Below are 14,181 nucleotides of genomic sequence, written 5' to 3'. Positions count from 1 at the left end.
GCGGATTTTTTGTAACATATCAGGGATTCTCCTGGCAATGCTGGGCTGTCCCCTGCCTTCCTGAGCCCCCTCCCCCTTTGGCTGCATCCCGGGAGCCCCTTCCCTCTCCAACTCCCCCCTCCCCACGCAGTGGTCACCTGAACTGGATGGCTTGCAAAGAAGAGTTAACCGACCAGCTTCAGCTCCTGATTCCGTCCTTTGCCCTTCCTGGAAACTTTGCCCAGCTCTCTCAGCCAAGGGTTCTTCAATCAAAAAGGGGAGGGGGAAGGCAATTTCTAGTTAAGCCAATTCCTATTCAGAAGGACAAATCGTTACCCTACTTGTCAACCTAGAAAATGGTGTAACGCACACCCTACTGAAAGACAACCAAACTCCTTAGATGAAACTTTGCCTACGCTGTTTTGTTTTGTTTTGTTTTTTTTAAAAAACCCTTAGTGGTGCATACACAAAACGATGTCCATTTTCTGCGTATGGAATGCCCCCCAAAATTGGGCCAACACACACAACCCAAGAACACTCCTTTTAGTTGTCAAAGTGACTCAGAAAGGAGAAAACAAAACTGGATAAACTGAATGTTGTAAAGACAAAGGACGTTATCGCTGACGATAATCACTATATCGATATTTCTGTTTCTAAAGCACCCCAGACAAAGATTAGGATTTTTCTTAAATTGGGGTTTGTTTTGGAAAAAAGGTTTTGTAAGAAAAACAAGCAGCAGAGTAATGGTAAGAAAGATCCGGCTTTATTGAAAATTTATACATGACTCCTGTATTGTAATAAATAAAAAGGTAACAGTTCCCACAAAAAAGAAAAGAAAAGAAAAAAGAGCACGATGCTAGAGAAGGAAATATTAACTTGCAAGGGGATTTTAGAAACCAGGACAAGACAGGCTCCTGACGGGTACAGAATAAATATTAACAGCGTTGTGGAGCCCAACTGCAGACGTCTTAAGAGCACAGAGAACAGGGAACTAAACTTAAGAAGTAAATAAATAATTTTCTTTTCTTTTTTTAAAAAAAGTATGGATCACCTCTAAAGAAGATTGTGTGTGTGTGTGTGTGTGTGTAAACTGATCATACTTCAGTTAGCCTCATTGGGACAAAAAACTTTAGATCAACAAGGGGCCCTTGCAAGCTATGGGGTTAAAAAACCTGCCCTCAGCAAACCAGAAAGAGCTCTGCAATTGTTAATACTTACAATAAAAATGTAAAACCGCTGCTGAAATAAACGTCGGTAAATATAGCACATTTTAATAAATGGTTTGAGTATGATCTAACTATAAAATTTTAGGTAGCATATTAAATATTACACATGGCAGGACTAGATGAAAAAAAAAAAACCCCAGAACAATCGCTTGTCTTTGTTCTTCCTCTACACAATGCTATTATTTTAAAAATCCTTTTGCCTCTCCCCGCCCCCCCCACATAAACATCTCTGATGTTATCACAATACACATTTCTTTAAAATAATTTTTAAAATTATGTCTAAGCTCACAAGTAAATCCTAGCTTTGAAATAATATTGGAAATATTGGAAATAATAATGGAAAAGGAGTGGTAGTGGACATAAAATAATTCTGGGCGTAGCTGGTCTACCAAAATGGAAGCTTTAACATTTTCCAAAGCGTATTATTTATGGTTTTGTTGTTTCTTTCAGTCTTGGCGGCCGCATTTCCAAAATGTAACAAGGGTTAGGTTATAAAACATGACAGCGCCCGCCCCCCAGAAGGCTGGTTACTGAAGGACGCACTTCTCTTCTTTCTTGGCCATCTTTCCTTTGTTTTGCTCAAGAGTTCTTTCCAAATGTTCGTCTTCTTCTTCAGCCCTGGAAAAAAATCAAACCCTATGGTTGTCAGTTTTGCTAATAAAGTGTTCTACTTCACACCACAACGTAATAACTTGTGCACAGAACCTCTTGGGAATTCAGACCCCAAGTGCTGGTTCAGGGAGAAGGACATGACTTTTGCCCAGATTGGGTGGGAGATGGCAGAACAATGCTGGAAGCTAAATCTTCGTGGAATATTTCTGAATGTGATAATTTCACTTTTGGACTACTGAGCTTCCTTCAAAGTTTTCCTGCTCGAATGAAAACTAAGGGGGGGAAATTAGATTAAACCAGGACCAGACACAAGGGGTGAAAACAGATTCCCTGTAGAGATATGGGCCAAGACGTCAAGAGAGCAAACTTACTGTTTTTCTTGAGCATCTAAATCTCTGACCAGTGCATCACGTTTATTAACGAGAATAACAAGTTCGTCTAGCAAAAGTTGCTCTCGTCTCTTTTGGGCTTCAGTCTTTTGCCAGTCTGGAAAGAAAAGAAACCCAGAAATGTACACCTTAAAAGTTTATACACGATCTAGACAAATCAGTGCCAGATTTTGAGACTTCACAACGGACACGTTTCCCTTTTCAGGAATCATTAGGGGTTGAAGAATACCATTAATCATACAGTCCTTTGGATTAAACCAAGTCTTTCATTTGAGTTTTTTTAGATGGCTGCTCGAGAAATCAGGTATGTTAGTTACTTCATTATTGTCCATATATTTATAAAACACGGATGCTAGATATTTGGGTAAGGTATATAAACCACTCAGTTCTAAGGTATCTTGTAAATATAGATATGAATAGAATGGAATTTATAATTTGCTGTTTTGAAAATGGAAATGCTTTAAGATTTGCGTTATTTTTTTACCCATTTCTTACTTCAGAGTGTCTAGGCAACCAACAACCAGCAACTATTGTGTGCTTAAGGGATTTGTTTCTCAATCAGGAGAAAAATATGGAGCAACTCCCCCCCCCCCCCCAAAAAACCCCCCAAACCCCAAAAGCAAATACAAAAAAACCTCCTTTCCTAGATCTGACTTTTCTTCTCTCCTCCAAATAGTCTATTCTTTTTGCTAATTTCTTCTTTGCTACATCTTAGCTGTTCCAAAATGTCTCATACTGGGCACCAGATGTTTCAGAATAACTTTAAAAGTAGGTATCGGGTAATTAGCATTCTTTTCTCCGAGGTAAAAAAAATACATCTGCCAAACAATATCACTGAGCTACTTTCCAAACAGTGCAGGCTGGTATCCTTTCATAACAGCTGGATCTTAGGCCTTTTTTTTGATGGAACTATTCCAAATCTGTTTGCTAAAGTTTGTCTTCAAAAATAATAACAATAAAGGCACAACAATCTGTGTCGATGTCTTGCTTTTTATTTTCCTTTCCTTTCTTACTCTGGAATGTAACTGAAGAATGTTCTCCCTCTCTCTCACCTATATAGGTTCCCCCCCCCCCCCGCGCCCTCTCTTTCGGCGGCGCATTGTTGTCTGTCACTTCCCATAAGCCAAATAGTATCAGTGTTTCATTAAAAAAGGGCAGCTTTAACACTGGAACACTCCCCAAAGCTCCACAACCCCGGGCTCTCCCGGCCAGACTGCTAGGGCCTGTAGCTGTCAATCAACTGCCAGTCTGCCCCGCCTCCCTCATTAGGAAGGTAAACAATGGAAAGAAGGAGAAGTCCATGATGATGAGGGAGATAGTGGAACAAATGAGAAGCTGGGAGGGAAACAGGACACCGGCTTTAAAAAAAGAAGGGGGCAAAATACATCCCCTTTCTGACTCATGCAGCGTTCTCTCCTCTATCCACTTTCCCCCCCCCCCCAAAAAAAAACCCACAGAAGGAAGAAAGTGCCAGGCCCTTGCGGATTTCTCTCTCCTCTCCCCCATTGCCTTGGGCAATCATGTTAAAACTCACATGGCTGGTGCTTATTCAGATAAACCTAACAATGCAGGCCAATGGTTACCATGTGAATCTTCGCGAGCCACACAAGAATGCGCTGGTTCAAATCCCCCTGACCCCCCTCCAAAGCAAAATTTATTCAAGGCAGCAAACTGTTCGAGACGCTTTATGAAAAGCGAGTGGTGCTAGAGTGAATTCGGCCGCGTTATTTACAAATTAAAAAATGAGATGCAGCCTCGTCCAATAAAGGGTTGGAACAGAAGCAGAAAAGCCAGGAATTGGGTAACGTATTCTTTAAAGCACCTCCCTGCAACAGCACTGTATGTGCAGATTCACAAACTCCAGAAGAGAAAATAACCAATATCTGTAAAAAACCAAAACCCTATATCCTTGCATAATGCAGGTAAAAGAAAAGTTCTTAGCATAATTTTTTTTGGTCACTACCGTTGATGTTGCAGCTACTCGACACTCAACACCAGAATGCATTAGAAACCCCCCCCCCCCTTAAAATTCTTGATTTATTAGAAACCAGTTATTTGTTGAACTCCTGCATTTCCAACGCATAATCCCCAGAACTGCAAATCAAAGCTAAGGCCACGAACACTGATGGATGTAAAATAATAACGTACAAAAACCTAACACAGTTCCCCCCCCCCCCAAACTGCCCCTAACATATTGGAATTGGAAATAATCCCATGCACGTCAGAGCGATTTGTTTCCATGCAAGCGTGTTTAACAGAACTGCCATCAAAGTGTGTTTCTGTTTAAACAAAGGCTCCTTTTATGGAACAAATTGGGCACAGAATTACTTGAAATTTGTTAATTAAACGGTTGATAATCAGACTTAATTTTCTCCATCCCCCCCCTTTCAAAAACACTTCGTGATGAGTTACATACGGTATTTCGGAATCAGATGCACAAATTAGCTCTGTCTTCTTGTTAACGGGGGACAGAAGGTTGCTGTCTCGACTGATATCAGCGACAGACCTTCTAGTTCTTGGAAAGGATTGCTTTGGACGCAATGATCGTAACATGTGCTGCTTTCTATATTTCTTTTTAGATTAAAAAAAAAAAAAGCAAAGATACCTCGCCGCCTCTAGAACCCCACCTCCCTCTAGAAATAGCAGAAGAACATTGCAGTTCATATTGGGGCTAAGTTACTGCAGTAGCAGCAGCCCAGGTGGAAAGAGATATGGGCCAGATTCCTTACTCTGGCAAACTCTGCCCTTCTCCTTTGGCCTAACATACAAACCGCATCATTATGATCTTCCTGACTGCAAAGATCTATTGTTTTTTTTAAAAGCTAAATAAGGTGGTGTACTAATACAGTGGTCCCCAACCTTTTTGGCACCAGGGAGCGGTTTCGTAGAAGACAATTTTTCAATGGACCGGGGCAGGGGGGTGCGGCATGCGATGGTTTCAGGATGATACAATGGTGCACTTTATTTCTATTAATTCGGTATGGTGGTTAAGCGTGCAGACTCTTATCTGGGAGAACCGGGTCCGATTCCCCACTCCTCCGCTTGCAGCTGCTGGAATGGCCTTGGGTCAGCCATAGCTCTCGTAGGAGTTGTCCTTGAAAGGGCAGCTGCTGGGAGAGCCCTCTCAGCCCCACCCATCTCACAAGGTATTTGTGGTGGGGAAGGTAAAGGAGATTGTGAGCCACTCCGAGACTGAAATTCGGAGTGGAGGGCAGGATATAAATCCAACGTTGTCGTAACAACAACAACATTTTAATATATAACGAAATAATTATACAACTTACGGCCCGGTTGCTAACAGGCCACGGACTGGTACCGGTCCACAGACTGGGGGTTGGGGACCCCTGTACTAATATATTCATTTCTTAATTTTTTTTACACATAGCACTTATCTTAATTTTGGACGCAAGTCCAAGTAACTTAAAAGAGCCCCGTGGTGCAGAGGGTTAAAGCTGCAGTACTGCAGTCCTAAGCTCTGCTCACGACCTGAGTTCAATCCCCGGTGGAAGCTGGGTTTTCACGTAGCCGGCTCGAGGTTGACTCAGCCTTCCATCCTTCTGAGGTTGGATGGAATGAGTACTCAGCTCGCTGGGGGGAAAGTGTAGATGACTGGGGAAGGCAATGGCAGACCACCCCATAAGAAGTCTGCCGTGAAAACGTGAAAGAAACATCACTCCAGAGTTGGAAACGACTGGTGCGTGCACAGGGGACCTTTCCTTTTCACAGGCACCCCCATCCATCTATACCTCCGTGTGGAATTAGATGCTATTGCTCAAACGGCATCAGGGTGCTCATAAGATGTGATTTTGAAGTTTCGAAAGCCATGGGGGAAAAAATCCCCTTAGCCGAGCTCCTTGCCACAGCAAGTACAATTATGATCAGGGTCCAAGGTCCCAAGAACTGTGACAGTTATTTTGGGAATTTGAGTAGGCTTTAGACTTGTTTCACTTCGAACAGCAGTTTTCCTGCTGCTCCTTGGAAACTGCTTTTCCAACTGAAGGCATTTTGTGATACGCACAAAGTTTTCTGGTCAGTAATTCAAAGGCAACCCTGCCCCTCTGCATACATTCCATGAGCTTCCACATATGACCCTAACCTGCTCTTTGGATCTTGACCACTGTTATTACTCCTGTCATGCTGGCTTCCTTACATATCAATATATCTAAGTCTCCACATGGCAACCCCCCCCCCAAAAAAAATATCAGAATCAACACCTGCAGCTTTAAGAAATAAATGTTCGTAGTGGCTGTTGCTAGGAAACCACAACAGCCTTCAAGCCTTGGTTTCTGTCAGGAAAAGGCAGGGAGAGGGGAAAGGGCTCTTTCCAGGGCTGTTTGGGCCTTTGATGGAGGACTCACTGCGTTCAGGCCTAGCACCAACTACTCAGCAACTTGATACCACATGACCGGCTTGACTCCCCCAAGCCTGGTTGCTTGCTGCTGTTCAATATCAGAATGGCTAGTATAGTGTAGGGTTACAGTTTCAGATTAGGATCTGGGAGACTCAGACAAATCCCCACTCTGCTGTGAAAGCTTGCTGGGTGACTATGGGCCTAATTTACCTCGCGGTGTTGTTGTGAGGATTAGATGGAGGACAGGAGAACGATGGAAGCTTTTGCTCCTCATTGTGGATAAAAGCAGGAAATAAATGAAGTAAACAAAATGATAAATACAGATGAAGAGGAGGGGCAGACCAAAGAAAGGCTGACTGGTAGAGTTGCCAACTGCCAGGTGGGGCCGTGAGATCCCCTGGAATTACAACAGATCTCCAGACCACAGAGACCAGTTCCCTTGGAGAAAAATGACTGGTTTGGAGGGTGGACTCTGTGGCATTCTACCCAGTAAGATCTCTCTGTCGGTGCGGTAGTTAGCCTTCCCCGAGCTCACCTTCAAATCTCTAGACATTTTCGAAGGTTGAGTTGGCAACCCTATTGGTTGGTGGGGGAGCGGAGAGAAGGAATCAGGGAATACTGAGGACACGTGGGCTGCCAAGAAGGCAGAAAGAAAAAAAAAAATTAGTGTGGGAAACTAAATACATGAAACTAGATACATGGGAAAGTGAGGAGGCCCCGCAAGTCTTTGCAGGTTCCTCCCGAACTTGCAACTACAATCTCTACAATCAGCGACCCAATACCCGGCCCCCGAGATGTCCGACTTGCCCCAATGACGGCCATAGCCTTTTCGGCCCTGGCCCCTTCCTGGTGGAATGAGCTCCCCCTGGAGATCTGGGCTCTGTGGGACCTACTCCAATTCCGCAGGGCCTGTAAAACAGAGCTCTCTCACCAGGCTTTCAGCTAAGGCAGTGGATGTCACTTGTTATTAGCCTCCCCCCTTCCATTCCAGAGAGCCCCGTGGCGCAGTGTTAAAGCTGCAGTACTGCAGTTCTAAGCTCTGCTCACGACTTGAGTTCGATCCCCCGTGGAAGCTGGGTTTTCAGGTAGCCGGCTTGAGGTTGACTCATCCTTCCGAGGTCGGTAAAATGAGTCCCCAGCTTGCTGGGGGAAAAGTGTAGATGACGGGAAAGCAATGGCAAACCACCCCGTGAAAAGTCTGCCGTGAAAACGTTGTGAAAGCAACGTCACCCCAGAGCCGGAAACGACTGGTGCTGGCACAGGGGACCTTTCCTTCCCTTCCATTCCACCTCAGTGTTGTAGGACCTGGACCTGCCTGTGAGGCAGGATTTGCCATTTTTAGCTTCTAATGTTGAGTCTGCAATTTCAGATTCTATCGATTTTAATTTGGTTTTAACAGTTGATCGTTTTCTTCTATGATGTAACCCGCCCTGAGCCCGCTTACGGGAAGGGCGGGCTATAAGCTGAATAAAAAAATAAATAATTTACTTTTTTTAGATTTATACCCCGCCCTATCCCACGAGCGGGCTCAGGGCGGCTCACAACAATAAAACAACAGAGTTAAAACAAGACCATAAAAGCGGGAATTACAGAACAGGAGCAGCACAGCAGATAATAATAAAAAAGAAATAAGCAAGCAAGCTGGCTCTAGCCTGCTCAGCACCACATAAGAAGAAGAAGAACTGCAGATTTATACCCCGCCCTTCTCTCTGAATCAGAGATTCAGAGCGGTTTACAATCTCCCATATCTTCTCCCCCCACCTTCTCCCTGTGAGGTGGGCGGGGCTGAGAGAGCTCTCACAGCAGCTGCGCTTTCAAGGACAACCTCTGCCAGAGCTATGGCTAACCCGAGGTCATTCCAGCAGGTGCCAGTGGAGGAGTGGGGGAATCAAATCCGGTTCTCCCAGAGAAGAGTCCGCACACTTCACCAGTACACCAAAATGGCTCTCGGGTCCAACTCTGCTAACTCAGTCCAACTCCAGTCAATAATGGGGTCCAACTGAGCCAGCACTATGCAGCTGGGTCTGTTTGGATGAATGGCACCACGAAACGTGGCCAGAGTTTTCCTGGGAAGAAGTGGCCACGAGGAAGGGAAAGCAGAAGGTAGGAGGGCAGCTAAAGTTAGGTTGGCTGTGGGATGTTGCGGGGGGTGGGAGAGAAGGAAGCAGGAAAAGGGGAGGGGCTATGGGGGCTTTCAGGGAAGGGAAAGAGGAAATGGCGAAAGAGGAGAAAATGAGACCCCTCCCCAAGTTCTTGTAGGTCCCCCAATTATATTGATTAGAAATATACTGAGGTTAAACTCGTTGCAGCTTTTTCTAAAAAAAAAAGAAATCACTTGCTTTTTCCTGTTGCAGATACTGGTCATTCTTGAGCTATTTTGGGGGCTGCAATTTTAAGCACACATTTCCGAACAAGTTCTTTTGAAATCAGTGGGGTTAATCCCAAGAATGCATGTTTATGGACTAGAGTAGAGACTGGCTTACATCTAAGTACCTGGGGCAACTGGTTAATGCAATCACCAGCAAAGTCAAATTTTTAAAGAATTGCAGATTTATACCCCGCTCTTCTCTCTGAATCAGAGACTCAGAGCGGCTTACAATCTCCTACATCTTCTCCCCCCACAACAGACACCCTGTGAGGTGGGTGGGGCTGAGAGGGCTCTCACAGTAGTTGCCCTTTTAAGGACAACCTCTGCCAGAGCTATGGCTGACCCAAGGCCATTCCAGCAGCTGCAAGTGGAGGAGGGAGAAATCAAACCCGGTTCTCCCAGATAAGAGAGCTATGGCTGACCCAAGGCCATTCCAGCAGCTGCAAGTGGAGGAGGGGGGAATCAAACCCGGTTCTCCCAGATAAGAGCGATGGCTGACCCAAGGCCATTCCAGCAACTGTAAGTGGAGGAGTGGGGAATCAAACCCGGTTCTCCCAGATAAGAGAGCTCTGGCTGACCCAAGGCCATTCCAGCAACTGTAAGTGGAGGAGTGGGGAATCAAACCCGGTTTTCCCAGATAAGAGAGCTCTGGCTGACCCAAGGCCATTCCAGAAGCTGCAAGTGGAGGAGTGGGAAATCAAACCCGGTTCTCCCAGAGAAGAGTCCACACACTTAACCACTACACCAAACTGGCTCTCCCAGTATGTAGGTTTAAAAATTCTGCACCGAGTAAAGTCAGGTCTCTGAAACGAAGCCACACGATGTTTCCCCCCTCTTTTTTTTTTTGAACATTTAAAAAGAATTTTTTTTGGGGGGAATATAATTACTTTAGAACAAGAAAACAGACAGAAACATTTGAGCGCTGGGGGGGGGGGGAGAAACCCCACGGTAATGAAAAGCGTCCCAAGTTCTCCAGTTTGTTAAAATAAAAACCTTCCATCGTGTCACTATAAGAATAAGCCTTGCACTTTGGATGAAAATTAACGCCACTTTTGTAAAGAACACACTGGGGGATTGCAGTCAAATCCTTATCTTTAGTTCCAGTCAACTAGCAATCCTGAAACAGTCTGCCCCGTCATCAGAGAAGACCAGTTGATAGGATTCTGCTGCTGAACCTAATCAATCTATGGAATACTGCGGCAGCGCCGTGTAACAAAGCTAAAATAGATTTACAAATGGGGTTTTCGGGGATAAGCTCCTCCACAGGATTACATATTGATTTTAAATATAAAAAAGCTTATCATATAAACCATAACTACAAAAATAGTGAAGCTATGCATAAATCCTTTTAAGACGAGCACCCATTTCAAACTCAAAGCCAAGAATGAATCAAGATGTTCAAAAATTCTAAAGGAGATCCATTTCTCGGCCCGGGGGGGGGGGGGGGGAAGAAAATGCACACCCAACAGCTCCCCTCCCCAAGTGTGCAAAAAGCAAGCTTTATCCTTTCTAAGGAGGCATTAAATTTGAACAAGAGGAGTGGACGCATACAAGGAGTGTGGGGTTTTTTTTAAAGTCCAAAGAGCCTCAATACCCAGCTGGTAGTCTGCGGTCAGCATCTGTGTCGGCTTGATTCTACACGGGTTTTTTGGTTTGTTTATGGAAAGCAGGTAAAGAAACATGGGGGATTCCCAGCCCTCTTTGAACGTATAACCAGATAATACGTAGTATATTATTTGCAAAACAAAACAAAAGGCCTGTGACCCAGAACGCTGCATGCATTCTGTAAGGGATCTTTCGCCGTTCCCAAGGGCTAGCCTACTGCAAACACATCCATTTTAATATTTGGCTTACAAAACTCTGTCTCTACACCTCGCTGAACGTTGTAATGATCAGTAGATCTGTGGAACCGTCCTCGTATTGCTGGGAGAATCCCGACAGACCGGGGTCCAATAAAGTACCTTTATCTGCAATCAGCAGACTCCTACCTTTTGGCCTGTCATCAACAAACTGAGCAAACGAGATGACAGATTTTTTTTTTTTAAACAACCCAGCACCATTACGTGTGGCAGACTTAAGATTTTCCTCCGACGGTAATCGTTATCGCCCTACAAGAAGAGCCATCGTCGGAACGACTTCTTTAAACAAATATTGTCCCTTCTTCCTCTCAAATATCGGAGCGACGCAACAATTGCGAAAGCCTGGAATAGCAGCGCAACAAACACGCTGCCATCGTTAACAGGTCTACGCGAGGTATTCGTTATCAAGAAACCGGCTGTCGGAGTCGGGGCCCCCGCGCGCAAGGAAATTGCGCAATCTTTTTCCAAAGGAAGAATCGTCACAAAGAAAAGACTTGCCCTTTTGTCTCAAGTGGGGACAGCCTCAACTTGACAGCGACCCTAACTCGACCCATCGTGGGGCCTTCAAGGCAAGAGATAGACAGCGATGGTTTGCCATTGCCCGCCTCGCCCCTGAATTTCCTCGGTGGTTTCCCAACCAAATATTAATCGAGGCTGACTCTGATTAGCTTCTGAGATCTGACAAGATCGGGCCAACCTGGACCACCTAAGCTAGGACCAAGCATATAAAGGCTGAGGTAATCCAATTGCTCTTCTGAGCTCCATTTAAGGTAAAGTAAAGGTAGTCTCCCTGTGCAAGCGCCAGTCGTTTCCGACTCTGGGGTGACGTCGCATCATGACGTTTTCACAGCAGACCTTTTTACGGGGTGGTTTGCCATTGCCTTCCCCAGTCATCTACGCTTTCCCCCCAGCAAGCCGGGTACTCATTTTAATGACCTCGGAAGGATGGAAGGCTGAGTCAACCTTGAGCCGGCTATGGGAACCCAGCTTCCGCCAGGATCAAACTCAGAGTGGTAGCAGAGAGCTCGGACTCCAGTACTGCAGTTTTACCGCTCTGCGCCACAGGGTTCCATTTAAGACGCTGGTGTTAACCTTTAAGGCCCTAAACGCCTTTGAATCTGGAATATCTAAAGGACTGCCTCCACCCATATCGACTTATCCAGGTGCTACGTTTATGCAGGGGGCTCTCCTACAGGAGATAAGATTGGCTGGCACCCGCACGAGGGGCTTTTCTACCACTGCCCTCACAACTGAGGAATGTCCCCCAGACCAGAAGTTGGCACCGTCCGGCAGTTCCTTCTGAATTTAAAAACTTTTTGTTCCAGAAGGCCTTCAGTTTGGATTAAGTCTGAACAGTCTGTTGTGTGCTGGTTTGGAGCTGCGGAGTCACTTTCTCCAATTGTGATTTTATGAGTTTTATATGTAAAGTGAGGCGGCGACAGCTGCCAGCGTAGACAGCTTCAAGACGGGATTGGGGAGGGACGGTGGCTCAGTGGTAGAGCATCTGCTTGGTAAGCAGAAGGTCCCAGGATCAATCCCCAGCATCTCCAACTAAAAAGGGTCCAGGCAATAGGTGCGAAAAACCTCAGCTGGAGACCCTGGAGAGCCACTGCCAGTCTGAGTAGATAATACTGACTTTGATGGACTGAGGGTCTGATTCAGTAGAAGGCAGCTTCATATGATAAACATATGGAGCAGAGGTCCATCAGTGGCTCTTAGCCACAGCGTATTGTTGGAACTCTGTCTGGGGCAATGATGCTCTGTATTCTTGGTGTTTTGGGGGGGGGGGCATTGGGAGGGCTTCTAGTGTCCTGGCCCCACTGGTGGACCTCCTGATGACACCTGGGGTTTTTAGCTACTGTGTAACACAGAGTGTTGGACTGGATGGGCCACTGGCCTGATCCAACATGGCTTCTCTTATGTTCTTATGTGACACAGAGTGTTGGACTGGATGGGCCATTGGCCTGATCCAACATGGCTTCTCTTATGTGACAGAGAGTGTTGGACTGGATGGGCCACTGGCCTGATCCAACATGGCTTCTCTTATGTTCTTATGTGACACAGAGTGTTGGACTGGATGGGCCATTGGCCTGATCCAACATGGCTTCTCTAATGTTCTTATGTGACACATAGTGTTGCACTGGATGGGCCATGGGTCTGATCCAACATGGCTTCTCTTATGTTCTTATGTGACACAGAGTGTTGGACTGGATGAGCCATTGGCCTGATCCAACATGGCTTCTCTTATGTTCTTATGTGACACAGAGTATTGGACTGGATGGGCCATTGGCCTGATCCAACATGGCTTCTCTTATGTTCTTATGTGACACAGAGTGTTGGACTGGATGGGCCATTGGCCTGATCCAACATGGCTTCTCTTATGTTCTTATGTGACACAGAGTGTTGGACTGGATGGGCCATTGGCCTGATCCAACATGGCTCCTCTTATGTTCTTATGTGACACAGAGTATTGGACTGGATGGGCCATTGGCCTGATCCAACATGGCTTCTCTTATGTTCTTATATATGCACTCTCCTCAAAGCACCAGTTTGGGGCAAAAAGTAGTTAATAACCAAAGTGACATTATTTTTTGTTAATATTCTCTGCTAATAATTTTATTAATCTCCGTTAATATTCTCTGAAAAGGTACAGGCATTTGCTCTGAGATAATGATTAAAATATATGTATTTTTATGAATATTTCTTGCCTCTATGAGGTTTCCAGGCACGCTGTATCTGAAGAAGCAAGCAGTGACTCCTGAAAGTTCATATCCTAGCATAAATTTTGTCAGTCTTTAAGGTGCTACAAACGATGTGCTTTGAGGTGCTACAAACGAGCCCCGTGGCGCAGAGTGTTAAAGCTGCAGTACCGCAGTCCTAAGCTCTGTTCACGACCTGAGTTCGATTCCCGGCGGAAGCTGGGTTTTCAGGTAGCCGGCTTGAGGTTGACTCAGCCTTCCATCCTTCTGAGGTCGGTCAAAGGAGTCCCCAGCTTGCTGGGGGGAAAGTGTAGAGGACTGGGGAAGAAAATGGCAAACCACCCCGCAAAAAGTTTGCCGTGAAAACGTTGTGAAAACAGCGTCACCCCAGAGTCGGAAATGACTGGTGCTTTCCTTTCCTTAAGGTGGTACTGGACTCTTGCTCTTTTCTACTGTTCCAGGTATCCTGTTTTAGGTAACTGGAGGGCCTCACCTTGTGTGGGCACTAGCCAGCCCACGGGGTTCCAAACAAGAGGGTCGCACAGGTCACCAAGACAACACAAGGCAAAGACAAATGCCAACAGGGAAAGTGGCCCAAATATTACTATTATGCAGGGCTTTTTTTTTGGCAGGAGATTCTCTGCATATTAGGCCATGCCCCCTGATGTAGCCAATCCTCATGGAGCTTACAGTAGGCC

At 45.5% G+C, this 14,181-nt stretch overlaps 1 protein-coding gene across 1 annotated transcript in view; it reads right to left on the bottom strand.

The window, feature by feature from the left end:
- Positions 1 to 720: 720 nt before the first annotated feature.
- Positions 721 to 14,181, bottom strand: part of EHBP1 (EH domain binding protein 1) — a 527,871-nt gene continuing 514,410 nt past the window's right edge. The window contains 2 exon segments of the mRNA XM_060230596.1: positions 721 to 1,823; positions 2,189 to 2,303. Coding sequence (XP_060086579.1) covers positions 1,733 to 1,823; positions 2,189 to 2,303 — 206 coding nt within the window. The 3' untranslated portion in view covers positions 721 to 1,732.

Source organism: Heteronotia binoei, chromosome 1 (genome assembly GCF_032191835.1).
Source record: "Heteronotia binoei isolate CCM8104 ecotype False Entrance Well chromosome 1, APGP_CSIRO_Hbin_v1, whole genome shotgun sequence".
In the NCBI taxonomy this organism is placed as follows: Eukaryota; Metazoa; Chordata; class Lepidosauria; order Squamata; family Gekkonidae; genus Heteronotia; species Heteronotia binoei.
Note: the sequence above shows the minus strand (reverse complement) of the source record. Positions and strands in the feature narration are given on the sequence as shown.